Source organism: Prunus avium, chromosome 4 (assembly GCF_965620075.1).
Source record: "Prunus avium chromosome 4, drPruAviu1.hap1.1, whole genome shotgun sequence".
NCBI lineage: Eukaryota > Viridiplantae > Streptophyta > Magnoliopsida > Rosales > Rosaceae > Prunus > Prunus avium.
The window spans coordinates 10,948,697-10,971,306 of NC_142287.1; the positions used below are offsets into that span (position 1 = coordinate 10,948,697).

The 22,610-nt window shown below is 38.3% G+C and overlaps 1 protein-coding gene across 2 annotated transcripts; it reads right to left on the reverse strand.

The window, feature by feature from the left end:
• Positions 1 to 586: 586 nt before the first annotated feature.
• SCAB1 (plectin-like protein) lies at positions 587 to 16,792 on the reverse strand. Of its 2 annotated transcripts, none has more exons than XM_088251881.1 (13): positions 16,589 to 16,792; positions 15,636 to 15,933; positions 15,051 to 15,179; positions 8,938 to 9,030; positions 8,481 to 8,621; positions 7,280 to 7,348; positions 6,490 to 6,573; positions 4,260 to 4,440; positions 2,472 to 2,588; positions 2,245 to 2,303; positions 1,627 to 1,761; positions 1,048 to 1,197; positions 587 to 916 (listed from the first exon to the last, which is right to left on the reverse strand). In XM_088251881.1, the coding sequence occupies exons 2-13, from the start codon at positions 15,915 to 15,917 to the stop codon at positions 860 to 862; spliced, it is 1,497 nt and encodes a 498-aa protein (XP_088108007.1). In that variant the 5' UTR covers positions 15,918 to 15,933; positions 16,589 to 16,792; the 3' UTR covers positions 587 to 859. The 2 variants fall into 2 exon arrangements, with proteins under 2 accessions (XP_088108007.1, XP_021813366.1); XM_021957674.2 differs by lacking the exon at positions 16,589 to 16,792 and adding an exon at positions 16,446 to 16,582.
• Between the last annotated feature and the right edge of the window lie 5,818 nt (positions 16,793 to 22,610).

The window sequence follows — 22,610 nt, forward strand, 5'->3', positions numbered from 1 at the left end:
GGTAGGTGACCGACGGCGACAGGTGGCCGGAGGTGGCCGGCGGCGGCTGGTCGGAGGTGGCCGGAGGCAGGTGGTTGGCCAGCGGTGGTGGTTGGCTGGATGTGGACATGTGGCATAGTATGCTTGCCTTAGAAGGAATGGCATTGTGTGTAATTTTGATATTTTTTTAATGATATTTTTGTAAAATTGGGTACTCATTTTGGTCTTTGGCCTTATGCTAATTAGATGAAATTGTATTTCTTTCTACTAAATTAGTAAACTATATTATGGTTTAAAACTAAAGCTCCCTATTTTTTACCCTAATGTTTGTCAACTTATTATATAATCAACTTAAATTAATTAAACCCATCATGCAATGCATTTCCTTCCAATTTTTTTACAATAAAGTAATAAATAATTGACTAAATAAACATCCGACAAAGTTTTAAGAAAAATTTCCAAGTTTTTCTAACACTTTCTATGGTTTTTATTCAATTTTTATTGATATCGATAATTTCCTGATATTTCCATTGAAATTTCCGTATTTTTGGACCACCGATATTTCCGAAACCGACCTTGCTCAAGACCAAATGTAAGTTCATTGATATCACAATCAATCACGCAGCAATCATCAAATATACCGATCATTCAACATTCAAAGGTGTTACGGTTGAAATCAACCTCCAATTTCAAACGTGGGAGGTCATCAATTACACTCAAAACAAAAAGGCAAATAAAAAAAATGCCTTGATGTTGTAAAGGGAAGGAAAAATAAAGATGCAAGCGCCTATACGCACAACTACACAATGCCACATTCTACTATTACAAACTTATAATACAGGGGAAAACTTAATAATTACATTTACTGAAAAAAAGATATTTATGGGGCTCCGTTAGTTTCTATGGGAGCTCTGTCGTCCGGCCCAGCTAGCATGATCTGCCATATTATGTATTTCTTATCAGCAATCTCTTCATATAGCAAAACAAGGGACCAAGAAAGAGCAAGGAGAAGCAGGAATTTTAGAACTAACAATGAATAGTATATATGAACGACAAAATTATACATACATTACAATCGAAAGCAAATCTCCGGGCAAGCATGATGGCCGCATTCCTCTCTCTTTCTGATTCAAATGCCAATACAAAGGAAAGTCCTTGTTTTGCTTGCCAAAACAATGCCTGAGCTGCAGCATTCCCACCTCCTCTAACTCCACATAGCTATAGTACACCAACAAACAACATCATAGACATGGTTTAAAATCACTGAAACAAAAATAAAGGAAAACAACTAACATTCTAATACAAAAATCATTGCCTATTGGGAAGCTGTTTCTATTTTGGTTTCAATTGCATTGACAACTAAATAATTGCTATTAGAAGTACATTTCACTTTATGCATCTCAGATGTGGTGCATTTAGAATGAAATGCAACAGAAAACCTACGGGAGGAAAGAGTACTTAGACAGGATAATGCCACATCATTTTGGTCACCAAAATTCACTGTTTTACTGTTTCTTTAACAATCAATTATTTTCTATATATGAACAGGCTTTTGCCTCAAGTAATTAGCAGGATGACCAGGCAATTGGATAGATCCACATTCATATATTACTAACACATACATAAACTAATAAAATTATCTAATACCTGCATCGAAGTAGAAAAGTATTCTTTTGCAATTGTTGTTTTTCCCTTGCAAAGTTTAATCCTCATCTTTCCAACATGAAATACATGAATAGATTCTGAGGGATGATTGACCCCATTCATTTGGGTAATAACTACCTGGAAAGTATTATAAAAACGTCAAACAGGCAATGGGTGATTTAAGGCTGGAAAATAACACTTCTCCTTCCTTTTCTTTTTTTTTTTTTTTCAGCCACAGTACTATAAGAATAAATGAGATAATTGAAATATCATTACAGACATCAAGAAAGAGGGGTAAAACCCAAGCTCGATGGACAGCCATGGGGACGCCAAACTTTCTTCCATAAGTTAAATCTACTTTAAGATTTATACATTTAGTTAATGATCTCCACAAAAACTCAATACGGACAGAGCAGAGCACACAAACTTAATAAGTGGTCAGTCCATACATGATCTACGGAAAAGTTCTTAGGAAACTGACAAAAGGATTGTCCTAATAATTTTGAAAAGCAATATCATTCGTAATTCAACCATAAAACATAAATTTTGTCACACACAAAGGCTGAAAATGTAACAAGGTATGCAAACCAAGAATTGTGGAAAAGATTTGGGTATTCATACATTGAACTCAATATCATGCTTCCGCACAAGTGCCTCCACATAGCTTCCCAAACCAGCAGCTGATGATAACAATGAAATCAGCCGTTTTTGCAATTATTATTTTTATAAATCACAAAAAGACATAAATGTTGACAGATTTGAACAACTGAAATAAATGCCATCACAATGCATTAGTAATATAAATTTCAAACTTGATGTAAGAAGAGAATCAGTTATCTAAACCAGACCAGGATCAATGGGACCAGCGGTTGTCAACGTTAGCCACTGGCCTTCCAAAATAATATCAGCTTGCAAGATTCGCCCAACATCAAAAGGCTCTGGGGCGTAAACTGATTTTATAGCACCTGTGGTAGTGATAGTAGAATGAGAAATGAATACAGATATGTCTTGAAAATATAATAATCTATGGTATTCTAAGCCTTGCATATGTAAACTCATGGGCCACCCATTGCCAATTGGTTATGGGTTGGATGCTCCAACTTTAGCAAGGTTTCAAGAGCAAGCAATTCATCCACTTGCTAAGCAAAATTTGGGCACATGTGCTACAAGCCACCCAATGTAATTTATGCAAATGTGTGGCATAGTCCAGCAACACGCAAATGGGATGTGTTGAAAATGTAAATATCTCATGTAGGGTATTCAGTTTCTAAGCCTTTCATATTCATAAAACCTCCTGGGCTTCTCCACCCAATATGAAAACTAACTTTGACATTGGCAGAAAGGGAGAGAAAAAAATAAAAACGGAAAGACAAAATCTAATCTTGATGGATGTGGTATCTGAATCTACAGCTTTCTGCATCCAGTTGGATATCATAGAACAACAAACTTTACTCAACCTAACACCTTCAGCAGAGCTGTACAAACTTAGCTATAGGAATTGAGATGAAAAGACATTAACTTGCGAGGAAAAAGATATCATGGTCCTCATAAACCAGTTTGCCCAATATATATATATATATATATATATATAAATCCACCAATAAAGCAATCAAATAAGCATAAAGTGATTGCATAGAAACATTAAGGATGGCAATTCAGTCCTGCCCATTCAACCAACTATTCTTAAAGAAAAAAAGAGGGTCTTGAATCCAGCCCATTCAGTCACTCTTCTTGAAAAATAAGAGGGTCCTGGATACCCCTATCCTTTGTTCTTCTACAACTAAAGTGGAAGGCAAAAAAATAAAACTGTATGAACTTCCAGAGACAGTCTCCTATTAGCACAAGCTTTTAATGACACTCAGTTTAGTGCAGCATTGCATGGTGAAGTTTGTGAATGTATCTTTGATTCTTCCACCATAGAGAGAAATAAGCCCATGATTGCTTCTCCCACTGAATCAATAATGTCAAAGTCTAGCCTCAGCTAAATTGCCATCAAGATCCAAGCACAGAGCGTTCAACACTATATAGGCAAAGCCAAAAAACTTCACTACTTGAGTGAGCTTTTAGCTGGTTAGATCCATGCTACATGGACTTGAGTATAAATATTGTTGGGTACGTGAGTGAATCAGACAATATTATCAACCACATAATAGTACAAGATTTGCAATCCATCATGTCAATTTATTTCCAATGGACAGAAATTTGAAATTAGTTAGTCGCTAGCTAGTGGTGACATAATTGGTTAGTTAGACATCTGACACAATCTGAAAGTAGGAGGCTATTCTGATTCCTGGCCCACAACACTAGTTCCTCTACTTCATGCAAAGGAATTCTTACACATATCAGACATTAAAACACAAAAAATCCACAGCTGTAATGCTACACAGAACATATCAAAGACAACCCAGCAAGTGAGTGCATGTCCGCATGCTTATGACAACATGGTTAACTGCCACTGGCATTCATTTATTAAAATTTTATTTATTTATCAAATAAACACACACACTACACCAAAGGAAGTGAAGAATAACAAAATGAGCATGATGTGACACCAGCTTATGCATGTAACACCCAACCAATAATTATCGTGCCCTTGTTCAGAAAAATCAGAAGAAGTATGGAAAACATATATATACCTGATATAAGCTCCTTCTTGCCACCTTGAGATGATACACGATACCATTGAATCGAACACTTGGAAAGTTCTGGAGCATCATCAGAGCAAGGTTGAATTCGCAAATATGAACCCAAGGCTTCAGGGCCATCTAATTCATATAGTTGGGAATTTTGTTCCAAGCCCCTCTTACTCATTGCCAGCTGAAAGTTACAAAGTGATAGTGTTAGAATTAAAGAGTACAAAGAGTAAAGAAGGCCAATATCATACTACTCCCATCCACCGGGCCACATACACCCTCAACACTCTGAAAAATGAAGGAAACAAAAGGAGAAAGACCAAATACAAGTATATACCACCAAACTCCTAATAAGACCATCATCCTTTTGCCACATCAAAACCAGCGTTTCAAGCACTATCATATGCATAAGAACTCATCTTTTACATCAGGTTAAACATTCATCTTTCGTAGGAATTAACACTTGATTGCTTCCATTGTTACCCTGGAAAAGAAAAGCTTGCATACAGGCCAGAATCATCTCCTTATTTAGCAAATACTTGTCATGAGAGCCATTTCCTCATTTTATCCAGATTGGATATGCTAAACTCCTCCAATACTTCATGACACACATCTAACTTGTCAAAAACATATTCAGAACATGAAACATCTTTTTGTGTCCAGTACTCATTTGTCGGATATGCCTATTTTCTATAAGGAAATGAGATTACCTTCTCTTCTAGGTAAATTAAATACAGATGATCGATACAAGAATTATAGAATTTAGTTGAGTGTAGACGCAATCAATTGTGTTAAAGGGAAGGTGTTTTATGTAAGTTTATTAAGAGTCTTACTTTCCTCAGTATTTACTGTATTAAAAGTCTTGTTTTATTTACCATTGATAGATTTCTATAAAGTTTTTGTGTTTTTAGAAGTCTCTTTTTTAGTTTTTCCTTAAGTGGGCCATATATGCCACAATCCTTTTTTATTTCCACTATTTATTGCCTGAGCTTTAGTCAAGATAAAACAAAATGACGACAAGTGTCTAAGGCAAACCACAAGCCACCACTAAAACATAAAAGAAACAGTTGATTTTTCTAAAGACCCAATTGATAAAAGAAACATGACATCTGACCAAAAACTAAAAAGATAAAAGAAACATGAAACAAACTATTTAATTTAAAAGTACCAATCAGCCCAAATGGAAAACTTAAAGCACATATGAAGTCTAAACCCTATATGGTGCCACTGCCTTTAGCAAATTGCACATGCTATGCAGTGCCTTGACGGCAAAGCATACACTTACCATGACTTTTGCTAAACAATCGCACACCTAAGGCGATTGACGTGCTGAGCCTCACCATCGCTTTTCACACCATTTGACACAATAGCCAAAACAAAAAAATTTAAGGACCCCGGACAAGCTTAGTTTTAGCAGCTAGTTTTCTGCATTATATCCAGTATAAACGAAAGAAACCTATTAAGACCTGGAGGCAACCTATGGGGCAAGTGAAATAACTCCAGAAGTATAGGGATAGGTCTCAGAAAGCTTTCTGTCCTATACTTCCTAGACTACAACTTTTGCCTCATCTTATAGAAAGTAAATTATCTTATTTGGTTTTCATTCATCAGGATTAGTGCTCACTTATAAAGATATTGCACAAAGATATTATTTGATTGCTTGGCTAGAAAACCAGGTTGCGTTCAAAATTTTCACATCAAGTTTTTTGGATAAGAATTAATCTTGTGGTTTCTTTTAAATCGAGATTTGTTCTTAGGGTTTTTCATATTTTTTCCCAAAAAGTAATTGCTACTCTGCCTAAAATCTCAAGGTTTTTAGTTGCATTAAGAACTAAAAATTCAAAGAATAACATAAAATAAAAAACTATATTTGAGCATCATCTACCAAAACAAACTTCCCAGCAAACCTAGTCGCTGATTTCAACAAACCATAGATCCAATGCAAGGAATTCCCAGAACCAGGAAAGTACCAAGAGAATGCATATACAACAGATCCAAAAATGAAATATAATAAAAATAATAATAATAATAAAAACCAAAGCAGCATAGCAATAAACACAAAAAGGCAAAGCTTAACCTCCATGTTAACATCGATTATTGGAAAATGCATAAATGTTTGAACCCCTCAGAATTTCAGCATATTGACATATGTTATGCAACGGAGACTCATCAAACCACATCATAAAAGTTAGATATATCAAAATAGGCAAAGCATTTACAATAATGAATAAACCTCTTTCTGAAGTCGAACAGAATTCTTAGACTTCTCTGTGAGCTGTGCCCTCAATGCTCGAAGTTCATGTTCCATGTCCATAACCTACAAATTGATGATTAATCCATGAAGAAATTCTTATAAGTAAAAATTTATTAATAGAGCCCAAAAGGGTGTAATCATGTACAAAAGTATAAAGTTAAATAAATAAAACCAAAAATAAGAAAAAATCTACAGGCAAGAGTCACTAAAAAAGATTGAAAAGAGAGTAATTTTAAGTAGAAGTGGTTTTCGTTATACAAAAGAAAAGTAATATAAAGAAAATACATAAATTTTAGCAGTTTATTAATTCAATAGAAGCATAAAACCAGGAAGCTTCCGCTTCACTGCAAAGAAAATATCTGCACAAAGACACAAACTTAAACTCGATCGTTGGAGGATGCAAATGAAAAGTCACTTATTGGAATTTTTTTTTACAAAAAGCATAATACCTTTAAAAGAATAGAAGTTTACAAAGCAGAGACACACATACACCCACAAAATTAACTCAATATTTCAAGGATGCATATTATAATTCACCTCGTGAATTGGAAGAATCAAACTTGTAATTAAATTAACAACCCACGCTTTTCAAACAAACATGAGATCCTTAACCAAATTGTATAAACTTAATACAGGACATTCATAGGATATCCTGATAACATTTCTCTATTACTTAAATGAAACAGAACACACAACACCCTGAAAGTGATCCTATACTTCTAAGTCTACAGTTATAAACAAAATAAATACGAATGATCAAAAAAGTCACCTTGCTTGGCTGATGCAGCATTTTGATTCGTCTAGCCTCTTGGACCTCTTTCATTAATTCTTCCAAGTCCTAAATATCTCACAGAAATTGTACGAGTCAAAAACATAAATTATAGACTTGTGGACAGACATGCTAAATTAACAATGCAGTAAATACTACTCAATGTTGTCTCAAATATAAAATAACCAAAGAGAACATGAAACGAAAATACTACTACTGTCCAAAATTGTCATTCTAATGTCAAAAAGCGTGATAACCATTAATGAAGCATTAAATGTATTAAAATTCCGCATCCTAACAAAGGTTTTAAACATCACTGAAACCACTGAAAATTCCAGTAAAATTACACTGCCGACGCTCTCCAGAAATTTCAGTAGTTTCAGCAGAAATTCGCTGTATCAGGTCAATTTCAGTGAAATCGGATTGGCCCATTTTGTAAATATCTTGGAACAAAAGAGACCTTATTATTAACCCACACAAAAGAACAAGAAAAAAAAAAGATCTCAGTAACCCCCATGTGGAAGTGTCTTCGTATCTCAGTAACCCACATGCTAAAGAAAGTGGGCAAAAGACATGGGCTGATCATTTTGATAAAGTTTATGGGCTAAGGTTTTTTACAAACTTACAAAGAATTATAAAGCCCATGGATCATGTCATTAGTATCCTACACATTGACAAATATAACCAATATTACTAAAGTATTCCCAACAAATATAATCTTTGTTATCTAATAAAATTCAATTGTCAATTCAATATATAATCAATATGAAATTGCTATAAAACTTAGATAAATTGTTCCATAGAAGAGAAGAGATAAATTGATTTATCTAATATAAATATGTACTTAAGTTATGAAAATATAAATCATTAAAGTACAATATTTTTTTGGGACAAACGTTAAAGTACAATATTGTTTGCACTATAAATGCCATATATTTGGCAGAGATACACTATTTTATAAAATTTACACGGCAAATCTCTGCATTATTAATAACTATAACATCTATAAATGTTTCATTCAAAATTTCTATGTTTTCCTTGATCCTTAACATAACATGCTTTATAAACAATGCAACAAGCAACACAAGTTCAAAGACCAATATGGATGCATTCCGTATATAGAACTTAACAAAGGCTGTGACAGTTGAAACACTCTTGCTTTAGAAATTTTGCGGTCCAAAAATATGCATATAGCACACACCTGCTTCCCAGAAGCTCGCGACATTTGTTCTTGTTCCTGAAGGGCTTCTTCCACTCTCTGTACTGCTGCTCTGGCATTTTCAATTTCAGCACGAGCAAAAGCTCTTTCCTCATCGACAAGTTTTTTAGCATCTTCTGAAGCCTAAAAATGGATTAAGAGACTCAAATTGGAAAATACTCAAGTGATTAAATGAACAAATAAGAAATGTATCAAGACCAATTTTTGTGAGGCATGTAGCAAAATTGACCGTTGATAATCTTCATCACCCAACGTTATTAATGTGGATTGGTGTTTTTATGTGTAAGAGGAACCAGTGCGGTCATAGATCATGCTTCCCTATGTTTTCTCCTTTTACTTGCCGAACATGTTTTGCACCGTTTTGGTTTTGCAAAAAAAGGAAACCAACCGAAGAAACATTAATGAACAGGCCCTTAACATTTAAATTATATCAAATTACCTGCTTAAGAAAATTTGCTAGCTTCTTCACCTCTGCTTTTTCTTGCATTAACTCCCCTTCTCTTTGAGTCAACTGAACTGCTAAAGCCTCCACCTGCAAGAAACGATCATAAATTTCTTGGTCATTATTTGTTCCTTTTGATGATTGCAGAGCCAAAACAATTATAGGAAGGAACAATCAAGATAAAGGGGTCAAGTGAAACATTCTAGAGACGACTAAACATACTTGGAAATGGAAAATGAAAGTCTAATATAAGAAAACATAGGAGGAAAAGTTAAAATATCATAAGATGACAAGACTAAAGGTAACAAATCAAACAATTCATTAGTAACCTATAACAAAATAGAATAACATGGTTCCAAATGCAATCATTTAATCTTGGTGAATTAATTAAATGGCAGGGATTGGAATGGTAAGCATTTTTTACAGCATCCGTGGACACAGGCAAAACTAAAAGGTGGGAGGGGAATTATAGCATTTTCTGTAGTATTAAATGTTGACAATATCCATTTTTCCAAGGCTTGTTAGTTTATTATATCAGTGGTTTACACAAATAAAGGCATTAAATGCTTCTTTCAGGACTGTAAACTCCCATAAATCTTCTCTCATTCTTTTTTTTTTTTTTTTGTCTCTTTCTTTCTCTCCCCCTCGCCAATTGGTGGTTTAATTGTACACGTTCAAATTAATTTCTCTTATACTCTTTTAGTTTTCTTTGTGAATTCTATTTAACATATTATATATTTTGTTACATTTCATGAAATTTATGTACATTGTTAACTTGAAACTTCATAGATTTCTTCTGTGAGTAAACTTGTTGAATTAAAGGGTGGATAGGGCTTCACATTTAGTCAATTAACATTACCCTAAATGCCTATCTAAGCATGAGCAGCCTCCTTGCACAGATTTTGTGGAGCAACTACACCTTATTCCAATTCATTGCAACATCTAAAATGGTGCTAATCTTCACCAAATCCCTAAATTCCAACCTTTAAGAAGCATTAACCACCATCCAATGACTCAAATGCATACAAGGGCAGTCCTTTACTCTTGTGCTTTGTTAACAAACCATGGTTATCAATAACGTCCATGCCTGTACCAGTTTGGTATGTACCAATTTGAAGAAAAGATGGAGCAGGTACAAGGAAGTGTGGCCTAAAGTGGTGGACTGTGAGTCAAGATGCCTTGGCTGGATAAGCCAAGGTGGTTGAGGTGATTGGAAAACAGGATCAAATGAACACATCTGCTGGTTAAATTGAATGGAAGTGTCATACAGGTAAGGTTAGTATTTCCAATAGTCAGCTTCCTTTTAAACCCGTAATGACTGGGTTAAATCCAAAACATACAATCTCTAGCTATGTGGGTGCTGGGTTAAATCCAAAACATACAATCTCTAGCTATGTGGGTGCAGATCATAAATTCTCTGAATTGCAAGAAATGTAGATATAGATCATCTCTTTTGTAAATTGTAATTCACGTGAAAGAAGACAAAATTGTCAAAGATATATGTTCACATTTCATGGTTGAGTATAACACAAAACGAACTGATTAAATCCAACCAAATATCAAGTCGTTTATTTTATTTGATACAAGAATACAGACCTTGTCAGATCTTACACAGTCTCACTGCAAAAATACAACAACATTGTCCAGTAGGGGAGAAGAAATCCACCCATTAAACAAGACAAAGAAAGAAGCTATCCTGTACTTTTACAATAAAGAAGTCCAACAAAATAGGCAAATGCTTCAATTGGTACCTGATGCAGGAGCATCTATTAGACTTTCCTAATCTAAGTGGGCATCAGCCAATAAGGATAAGTTATAGTAATATTAAATTAATAGGTTATTTTATTACTTGTTTTCCTTTCTTACTAGGATTTGGTCTAATTTCCTGTTTAGGTTTTTAATTTCCTATGTCAATTAGGTTTTCTATATTCTAGTATAAATAGGCTATTAAGAGACTCTTGTATTTAGTTTTTTTTTTTGAAAAGAAACAGTATTATTCAAATAGGATAGAGCGAAGAACACGAGATGGCCAAGGAGGCCATCTTACAAAACAGAAAGAAAAAGCTCTGCACTACAACACTACTGCTTTCCAATCTAGGTGGATAAGCTGAAAGCTGATATCCTTAAATTCTACAGAAACAGAGGCCCAAAGAGATGCCCAGACTCGGATACGATCCCATATCATCTCTACCTCGTCCCCCATCACATTCTCAAAAATTCTCCTATTCCTTTCCCCCCATATTTGCCAGAAAATTGCCATCATGGCACAGTTTCCCAACACTAAACCCTTCCTCCTCCCACCAAAGAATCTGAACCTGGCTTCCAACACCTCACTACAAGTTGCAAAGTTTCCCCATGTTATCCCCGTCTCCCGGGCTAGCTTAGCCCACAGGGACGAGGCAAAGGGACATAGCAAAAAGAGGTGATCCACAGATTCATTTTCTTTTTTGCACAGGACACACCAATTAGGAGAGAAATACCAGCTGGGTCTTTTCCTTTGGACCAAGTCGCATGTGTTAATTCTGCCTTGAGCGATTTACTCTTGTATTTAGTTTTGTTGATGAATATAATTTCAGACTTTAGTCTATAGAGTTTTTATTGGGATTTTGCCCTAGACCTCAATTATCTTCGTTCCAACTTCGATTGTACTGCTTTGTCCTTCTATTCTCTGTATTTTGGGTATGTTTGGGTCATTGGACAGCAGCTTATAGCCGCTGCCCTGCATCAAATTGGTATCAGAGCCTAGGTTAATCCTTGCTCCATACCATGGTTGGACGCGCTAGAGGTCGTGGACGAGGGAACCAAGCCCAACACACACAGATGGCTGAGATGCGGCTTATGATGGAAGACTTGTCAAGAGCGGTGCAAGCCCTCCAACGAAAGGAACGCGTGGATGCCTATATGGAGATTCTGGAACGCAACCGCGAACCCTTACACATACCGGAAGGTGGTGGTGAGGATGAATATGAAGATGAGACGGACGTCGACAACCTTTTTCATGCAGCTGGAAACCATGGTGATGGTCATCGAGGTGGATTGGATGAGCGGTTGGTTTGTGCGTTGGATTTGAATGGTGGAGGAATTAAAATTGAAGCAGTTGATTTCTATGGAAAGATGCATGTTGAAGATTATTTGAATTGGGAGGCAAGTCTAGAGAATTATTTTGAATGGAAGCCTATGGCAGAAGATCACAAGGAGTTGTTTGTAAAGCTTAAATTGAAGAGTACCGCGCTTCAATGGTGGAAGAGAGTTGAAGAGCAGCGTGCTTGACAAGGGAAGCAGAAGATCAACACACGGGATCATATGAAATCCAAGTTATGAAAGCAGTTTTTACCAGCGGATTATACCATGGAATTATATGAGCGGTTTCATAACTTAAAGCAATGAGACATGTCTGTTGCAGAATATACGTCAGAGTTTAATAATCTCTCAATTCGAGTTGGTTTGAATGAGACTAATGAGCAGATGACATCCCGTTATCTTTCTGGTTTGAATCAGATAATTCGAGATGAGATGGGGGTGGTCCGTTTGTTCAACCTTGAAGATGCTCGACAATATGCTTTAATGGCAGAGCGAAGACTATCGCGTCGTGGTGGAAAGAGAGCAGTTTCTAGCTGCCCAGACACGGGTTGGCAAAGAGATACTGTTGCTGTTCATGGCGTCCAAAGTGATGAAGAAGCCAATCCAAGTACCCGAATAGGTGGTAGGAACTTGGGGACTGATAAGAGTGAAAAGGGGAAAGAAATAACACAATTTCATCCTCCAAACAGGGCTAATGTCAAGGATTCCAAGGCTGGAAGTACTTCACAAGCTCGATGTTTCAATTGCGGAGAGGCGGGGTATAAATCTTACACTTGTCCACAAAGAAGAATAAATTTGGTAGGTGCTAAGATCAACTTTCCAAAACCAGCATATGATGTTTATGGCAACAAAGAGGAAATTATTGATCTCTTACCAGTTGAAGGAGAATGTTTGTTGGTAAGGCGAGTGATGACAACTCCCAAAATTGAGGAAGAAGATTGGCGCCGACATAATATATTCCGAACACGAGTCCTTTGTTGGGGAAAGGTGTGCAACGTGATTCTTGATGAAGTAGTGAAAACATTATCTCAAAGAAGGTGGTAGAAAAATTGAAGTGACCAATTGAGAAGCATCCTAATCCCTGCAAGGTTGCATGGTTTCGAAAGGGAAGCGAGGTACCAATCACTTCAAGGTGTTTGGTTAAATTCACTATGGCCCCGTTTGGTTCACGGAATGGATTTGAGGGGAAATCAATTCCCATGTCATTTCCCAAGGAATGGGAATGAAAGATTCCTTTCCCACGTTTGGTAATGTTGGGAAAGTAACCGGGAGATTTCACTTTGTTTCCTTTCCCATGTTTGTTTTGAGTAGGAATGGAAAACAAAGTTTGTATAATTTTCCAATTATATCCATATTAAATCAAATAAAAAAAGAATGCATTTAATGATACGTTGTAATTATAAATTGTTCATAGGGACAAAATAGTCATGAAAATTGTGCATTGAATGTTGGCTCATTTTCCCAAACTTTCCCATGAGGAGGGAAAACAAAACCCAAGTTAAGAGGAGGGCATCACTTTCCCCCCTACTTTCCCATGTGCAAGGCATCCATTTCCCATGCCCGGACTTACCAAACATGGGAAAGGAATTGAATTCCCATTCCCAAGTCTTCTTTCCCATGAACCAAACGGGCCCTATGGGTAATACCCTTGAGGATGAAGCTTGGTGTGATGTTCCCACAGACACATGTCATATCTTATTGGGAAGACCATGGTTGTTTGACAAAGACATGATGCATTCTACTAAAGCTAACACCTATTCATTCTATAAGGATGGGAGAAAGTGGACTTTGCAGCCGCTTGAAGAAGGATTCTGCCATGCTTCTAAAGATGCAAGGGTTAATGGTCATTTGAGAGCCCATAAGTTTGACATTGAGCGCAAGGAGGTGGCGTCTATGTATCCACCACTTGTTTCTAAGAAGGATGTTGCAGGAGCTTTGAATAAATTGGAAGATGACAATCTCCTAAATTTAGAAAACCCTCCCGTGTTTGACTATTGTTTGGAAGAAGATTGTGAAGTTTGTTTGGGAATTGAGAAAGCTTTTGACAAGGTATTTGGTGAGAGTAAACAAGCTGAATCTAGTGTAATCTTGAAGGCAGTGAATCACAAAGAAGTTGGGTTTGAACTTTTGAAGCAACACAATCAACCTACGTTTGAAGGAAAGGTGATTCAAGAAATTCTTGAGGGAATTGTTGGAGATGAGATGAATTCCTTCAAAGGTGATACTTGTGAGTATGCTGATTTTCTTGGGGTTGATTCTTTTAATTTGCAAACTACCAAGACCATCATTGACCTTGTCAGGCTACTGGTTTTTGGCGTGAAGAGTTTTTGGGCTGAGAGCTTGGCTGCAGAAGATATCTGGTACTGTTCTAGAAGGATCAAATATTCTAAATATCTATTTCTTTGGAGTGGGAATGTTCAATATCAAGGCCAAAGTTCTATGGACAACTTATCTAAGAGGAGGTTATGTCTAGGTGGTTTTCACCAAACGATTGGAATTCGAGGAAGAATTCTTCCCAATCCAATGGAGTTGATGCAGGAGCATCTATTAGACTTTCCTAATCTAAGTGGGCATCAGCCAATGAGGCTAAGTTTTAGTAATATTAAATTAAGAGGTTATTTTATTACTTGTTTTCCTTTCTTACTAGGATTTGGTTTAATTTCCTATGTCAATTAGGTTTTCTATATTCTAGTATAAATAGGCTATTAAGAGACTCTTGTATTTAGTTTTGTTGATGTATATAATTTCAGACTTTAGTCTATAGAGTTTCTATTGGGATTTTGCCCTAGAACTCAATTATCTTCGTTCCAACTTCGATTCCACTGCTTTGTCCTTCTATTCTCTGTATTTTGGGTACGTTTGGGTCACTGGACAGCAGCTTATAGCTGCTGCCCTGCATCAGTACCCCTCATAAATTTTACATGCTATATAAAATAAACTATCAACCAGTTAACACTGAAAAGTAGAATAAGTTTACTGAAAGGAACAATAATAAGAAAATTAAAAAAAGACACAAATGAACAACTAACCATTGAAATGGCATCCTCTACATCATCCTTGTTTCTACCAGCCACACGTCCTTTTAATGATTCCAGTGCATCCCGAAGCTTCTTCAAAAGGACATGTTTCTCCAAAGAAGCTGCCTCCCTAAGTCTAGCCTGTATTCAATAAGTGAATACTTCAGAATTTGGTAATCATCGACTACATTTAGATGTTCATTTTCAATTCCCAAAAAGGAACAAGAGAAGCATTTTCTATAATCATAGCCTATAACTATTAAACCACAAGTTTTCCAAGTTATTTAAACTGAAAACAAATTAAAAAGAGATTCACAACTACAGTGAAATAAATATACTAAACCTTCAAACGAAACAAAACAAAAAAGAGAATAGAACCTTCTTACAACTTCTCATAATATGAAAAATTATTTTATTCCCAGTATATTTTCTGAAAACATAGCAAGCACCAAAAATTTCCAAGATTTCCCTCAATTTCAGCCTCCAAAATGTCAGAGAAAAAACTAAAAGGTGATTGAAGCAAACCACATACTAAACTTCACTTAGAAAGCAAACTAACTTTCTAGCAAAATGCCAAAAACTTTGAAACCATTTAACCTCTTCAGACAACTTTGCAGCAGCAGCCAACCCTTTCTCGAATTTACTGGCAAGGTCACGGACTGAAAGGCGTTTTTGCTGTTCCAACAATTGTGCTGTCTCACGTGCAACAACTTCCTTCATTGATAGTACCTTTTGCTCATCCTTTGCCTCCACAATCTGATTGTTAGCTCCAATTTTGTAATTAGGAAATCGACTTGAGGAAAAAATTACATCTGCAGACACAGCCGGAACAGCATCCTTTTGCATTGTATCCCCAAAATCTCGACCCACCCTCGTCATTTCTCCAAACCAATTACTGTGTCAAACACCAAAAACTACACTTTAAAATTCACACTGACATTGTAAAAAAGAAATCTCTAACTGAAACCAAATGTGGGTCAGAGCCCACCACTTAATTTAAGTAAACAGTTTAAACAAATTGCATTCAGTTGCTCAGAAAATGTAGAAGACGAAAAAAAAAACTTGTATTATTATACAAATTTCATCACTTAGAATGGTACAATTGAGCCAGTACAAGTTAATATAAGCTTAATTTATAAATTTTCACTCTTTCTTACAAATACCACATAAGATTGTAATTTCAATTCTCTTTTTCTCTTTAGTCTTCTCGCCTGAGTAACCAAATGGCTGACCACAAAACAAATAATACATGAAGGGCCAAAATTTTCAATTATAATAAAACCCTTAGCTGACCAAAACCCAAAACCGAAAAGCAAACATATATAAGAAATATCTATTTATAACCATAAGCATTCAAAACAAGATAAAAGGCAAGAGCAAATACAGAAAACAAATATTCCTGATTACCCAATACAGCAATAAGCCTGAAGAAAGATTTAGAGCAATCAAGCTGAAACCCTAGCCGTTGAATTGTTGTGCTTTTTTGGTAGTGTTAAAGAGCAATGTAGAAAAGGTGAACAATGAAGACAAAAAGGGAAACTTGGACTTACAGATGATGAAGCTGTAATAAATAATGGGAAAGAGGGTTTGAGATTCTTGGATCAGATGCAGGTTTCGCTTCTATTTTAGTTATCCAAATTGGTAATCTAGAAAAACAGAGAGAGAGAGAGAGAGAAAGAGAGAGAGAGAGAGAGAAAGAGAGAATATGCAATAGGATGGGCCTGGTTTCGTTGCTTTTTTTAAAAGCGAAGGAAGAAAAGAGCCGGCCGTCCCCTGTTTGTATTCTTTTATTATCTTCTTTCCCACCTAATCATTTTCAATTTTTTTAATACTCTAAGATCATCTACAATCCGGAACGTCCAAATTCAAATTTCGAGACTCTAAAAACAGTTTCATCTCTTAATAGTACTGGTTTTGAGCAAATGCTCCATTGTGGAAATGTCATGTTTTCGAGTACTAGTTTCCTTATAGTGTGTGTGATACCAGTGCATCTCTTAATAGTCTTTTAAAAAAAAAGTTTCATAAAAAGTCATAATCAGTTTTTTTCCACCAACATGTTGCTTCTAAAAATTTGAGACTTTGCATATATGGGCTCAGCCAAGTTGATTAGAGCACATGTGCCTCTATTATGCACCCAAGTTCAAATTCCTCTCTATAGTTTAGATTATATTAAAGTGGAATCATGTTGAATTTTTATCAAAAATAGCCCAAATCTACCCTCTACTTTCATAAATGTCAGATTTTATAAAAACTTTCAAAAATAGTCAAAAACTCACTTAAATATACTCAAATATACTCAAATAAACAAAGAAAAGAAGGAATGGAGCCTAAATTTATGATTAGAATAGAATTTATCAAAAAACCCATTAAACAAGAAATAGAATAACCATTCTCAATCATTTGAAATTCAATTCACCAGCAATAACAAAGAAACAGAATTATATTATTTGAAGATAAAAAAAAATTAAAAAGAAAAAGAAGAAGAACCAAAAATCATCTGTAGTCTTGGTCTCTTGTTCTTCTGAGGAAGTTCAGTGTTTGTATCTGGGTTGGCTTGCTGCCGCCCTTGGTGTCTTCTCTTTAATGAAAGACAGATTTGGTTTGGACCAAAAAATAAAAAAATAAAAATTTCTTTTTATGTAAACTCTGTATGCTTATTTTGTCCTACATTTTTTTCTCCTCCCAGTAATATAATTATTTACCTGTTTTATTATAGTTGACAAACCATTCCTCTCTCTTTAAACTAAATGTGTTGGAATTTTAAAAAGGTTTTAAAAATTTAACCATTTTGATTTGTTTAATTATTTTGGCTGTTTTATTTTATTTATTGTGGGGGTTATAAATATTTAATTTTCAGGTTTTATTTCTATATTGAATGCCTTAATTTTCTAGTTTAATGTGGTGAAGGTTACATGTTATTGGATGCATATAAAAGGCCACTCCTCCTTCACATTTGAACAACCACAATACACCATCAGAATATCACATACCACAATCACCACCACAATATGATTATCTCCTCTTCTACTTTTTATACTTTGTCCACTTATATTACTATTTTGGGCAATGGTTCTATGACTTGGATACCTATATCCATCAATAACGTGCTCATAGCGGATCTTGACCTTGTGTATAAGGAGTCGTATCTTGGAGTATTGTAGACTACCAACACTTGCACATAGAGAGGCTACAAAGGCTTTAGGACAGCGTTTTTGACGTGCTTCACCATACCAAGCTCACCTTCTTACTTATAATTTATTTTGCTTTTACTTACCTATCAATTTGTTTTTCTTCAGTTTTAATGTACCTTAAAATCTTTCCAATTTGTTTATATGTTATTTATAATATAAAGGTTTTGTATTTGGCTTTACAGAAAAAGGAAAATTATAATTTTTATAACAATCTAAAGCCTTTGTATGTTAAAGTTGTTTTCTTCCCGTACAACTATTGCTTTAATACCTTTTAACTCTTTGACTGAAACTTTTGCATTTGTATTGGATTTTCAAATTGAAAATTGCAATTTATTTTGGGTAAATTCAGTTTAAAGCTTTCATGTTGTCTATACAATTTCAATTGCTTTAAATGTTTTAAATCTCATTATGATATTGTTGGTACATTTTATTATCACTTATTGGGTCTGACCAATTTTTGGGTCAATTTGATTTTGGTTTGACCAATTTTATGTTTAATGGGTGTATTGATTTTGTCATTTAATATTTTGATAATTGTTTACACTCAGAATAAACAGCCAATAAGAGCAAGACACGTGGAGGAAACTGGGCTTGGTCAGAGGTGCCCTCAGCACTCTACCTACCGATATCTCCATTAGGGCAACGCCCTCTCCTGGGACACGTGGCACGCTCCCAAGCGACGTCCACAGTCCCACATCGAAATTATCAACAAAATGCACACCTTCCAAGACCTATAAAAGGAGGCCAACCATCCCAAAATGGAGGTAATCAGAACTTACGGCATACAAGCCTATTGATCTGTCAGTTGAACTTTCTATTCCCGAACTTACTTAAGCATCGGAGAGCCTTCGGCCGGTACCACACCGGTGCCCTAGGTCTTACCGTGTTTTTACTCATATTGCAGATCGCACAGACTACCGAGGCATCAAGGATACCGAAGGCATAAAATTACTAAGTTGACCCTCTAAGTCAAAGAACCACTTTTTGTCGTCAACAGTTTGGCGCCGTCTGTGGGAAACGATAAAATCAACCCTTTATCCCAAACACATGGGGACCAACTCAAAAGCTACGTTCCTACCACAGGAGGGGATGCCGTTCGGCATCCCTAGTGGGGTTAGCCCAGCGCCACCCCCATACACCCCGGCAACTAATCCACCTGTGCTCCAACCCGCCGAAAATGCGGAGCTTTTAGCCCAAGTCATGTCCCTTCGGCAGGACATGGCTAGGTTGCAGGAACACAACAACTTCCTCTCGTCCAGAGTGGACGAAACACAACAGTTGCTCAATCAGTAGCAAACACAAAACATCCAGACCAATCGATCTTCCGAGAGCCTACAGACTCCCCGTCGGCAGAAGAAGGGCAAAAAGGTGGCAAAGGCAACGCCTGCGCCGTCTAAACAATTGGTGGTCCCGGCCCCGAAAAACAAGCCCCATGTGCCGAAGAAGGTCTATTCCGATTGCCGACACAGGTTGTTAGAGCGGGAAGTCGAACGGCAGTCCGAGCGGCAGGAATCGCCGATCAGGATAAATGCCCGCCTGGACGATCCTCGACTGAGAAGCATGGGGAGGAAGTCTCCAATACGGAGGATACAAGTCCTTGAATCAACGGCAGAGTCTCACCAAGAGTACGTCCCTTCCGCAAACCGATCACCGTCCTACCGTTCGGCAACCCCGACGAAGTTCTCTGAGGTCAATCCTGTTAGGTCCCAGCAGCGATCGGTACATCAAACTATGGAGGAGATACCGGACAGGGACCCTGTCATCCGCCTCCTCCTTCAAAGGGTACAGAAGATGGAGGACGATCGAACTCGCTCTCAGGAGCCGGATTGGGGAAGGCTCCGGTCAGGACCCTTCACCGAACGCATAAGGCACTCACGGCAGGATAGGGACGTACAACCCCTACGCATAACCCCTTATACAGGGGTGGAGGATCCACTAACGCACCTTCATTCTTTCCAATCGGTAGTAGGGTGCCGAGGGCTAAGCGACGAAGGCCTGTGCCTTCTGTTCCCTTCCTCACTCACGGAAGCAGCTCTAAATTGGTTCTACCGTTTGGAACCGGGAAAGGTCGATTCCTTCGACGAGCTGAAGCAAATCTTCCTGAACCACTTCATGATTCAGACGGATAGACTATACTATGTCGATGACCTGTATACCATCCGGCAGAGAGATGACGAACCATTGCGTGAGTATGCCGCACGATTCAGCCATGAATACTCGAGATGTCCGGATACCGATGACAGAGCGGCCTACGGCGCCTTCAAGAGTGGCCTACGGTCCTCACACTTTCGGTATCTTGTACACAGCAGCAACTGGCGTACATATGACGAACTCATGAAGCAAGCGGCAATCCACACCAAAGCCGAATACTTCAACTCGAGGGCCGAGCCCACGGCTCGGCAGAGCAAACCCATATAGCGTTCCTCCGCGGCACAGGCATCGCCATTCGCGCCAGCAACACAAACTGCCAGGTACCTCGAAAGCCACAAGCGCAAAGATGCCGGAAGCTCCCAAAAGGGACATTCCAAGAAAAACAAGAGCAGGTACGGCAGGGACAACTACCGAGCCCCACTACCGGCACATAACCAGGGGACAGAGGTGTTCACTCTGCTCAATACCTCCTACGAGGCAGTACTGATGAACGAAAACGAGATAATCCTGAAGCCATCGTTCAGAAAGCCTAATCGGCAGGACGGCAAGGATACAAGGAAATTCTGCCGATACCATCAGCAGAATAGCCACAAGTCCTCGGCATTGAAAGTAGCCGTCACACAAAAATGCCGAAGGTCAGGTGGGAACCCATCACCTTCTCCGAGGAAGAAGAGGAAGGGATCATCTACCCACATAACGACCCTATAATCATCCGAGCCGAGATTGCCGAGTTCGATGTTGGACGAATCCTGATCGACAATGGGAGTTCGGTAAACGTCATCTTCGCCGATGCATTCAAAGAACTCGGGATAGATGACAGCCAGGTCAATTCGGCAACTCTCGCCTCTCCTAAGCTTTCGGGAGACCTGGTCCAGCCAATCGGCAGCATCAGTCTGCCAATCTCTTTCGGTACAGCCCCACGAAGGACCATGGTCTATGACCAGTTCCTTGTGGTGGACTGTCCTACGGCATACAACGTTATTGTCGGCCGAACGGCGCTCACGGCAATAAAGGCCCACTTGTCCCCCCACATGCTGCTCATGAAGTTCCCAACCTGCTACGGCACGGGGGCAATCAGGGGCGATCAATTAAGCGCTCGGAACTGCTACGCCACAGCGTTGAAATCGGCAGCTCCGCACAAGCAAAAGGAAACCTTCACGGTCGCAGACTTGCCGAACGGCAATGAACCAATAGACGATCCAAGGGAGGAAATGCCCACCCCGGTGGCACAACCTGCCGAAGATCTCGAAACGGTGGCGCTGGACGAGCGTCAACCGGAACGGTGTGTAAGGATCAGTACCATGCTGAATGCCACCCTCCGTGCCGAATTCATCCAGTTCCTTCGGCAGAATTCGGAGGTCTTTGCCTGGTCCTATAACGACATGCCGGGCATATCCCCTGATATCATCAGCCACAAGCTGAGCATCTCGCCAGCATTCAAACCGGTCAGGCAAAAGCGCCGATCCTATGATACCGAACGGTATGAAGCCATGAAGAACGAAGTGGACAAACTCATGACCATCGGCTTCATACGGGAGGCCATATACCCGGAATGGCTGGCAAACTCAGTCATGGTTCGAAAGGCAAAGGGCGGATGGCGAATGTGCCAGGACTATACCGACCTCAATAAGGCCTGTCCGAAGGATAGCTTCCCGTTGCCACGCATCGATCAGCTGGTTAACACCACTGCCGGTCATGAGCTGCTCAGCTTCATGGACGCATACTCTGGATATAACCAGATCTTCATGCACCCTGCCGACAGCGAACACACGACGTTCATAACAGACAAAGGCCTGTATTGCTATAACGTCATGCCGTTCGGCTTGAAGAATGCGGGGGCAACCTATCAGAGACTGGTCAACCGAATCTTCGCTGAGCAGATCGGCAGCACCATGGAGGTCTACGTGGATGACATGCTAGTAAAGAGCCGAACGGCAGGCGAGCATCTGAAAAACCTATCGCTCATGTTCGGCATCTTGAAGGATTACCAAATGAGACTTAACCCGACAAAGTGCGCCTTCGGCGTATCTTCCGGGAGATTCCTCGGTTTCATGATCAGCCAGAGGGGTATTGAGGCAAACCCCGATAAAATCAAGGCCATAATCGACATGGAGGTATCGAAGACACAGAAGGACATCCAGAGCCTTACCGGACGAGTGGCAGCCCTCACTCGCTTCATCTCCAAAGCCACAGACAAGTGTGCACCGTTCTTCAAAGCCTTGAAAGGGGG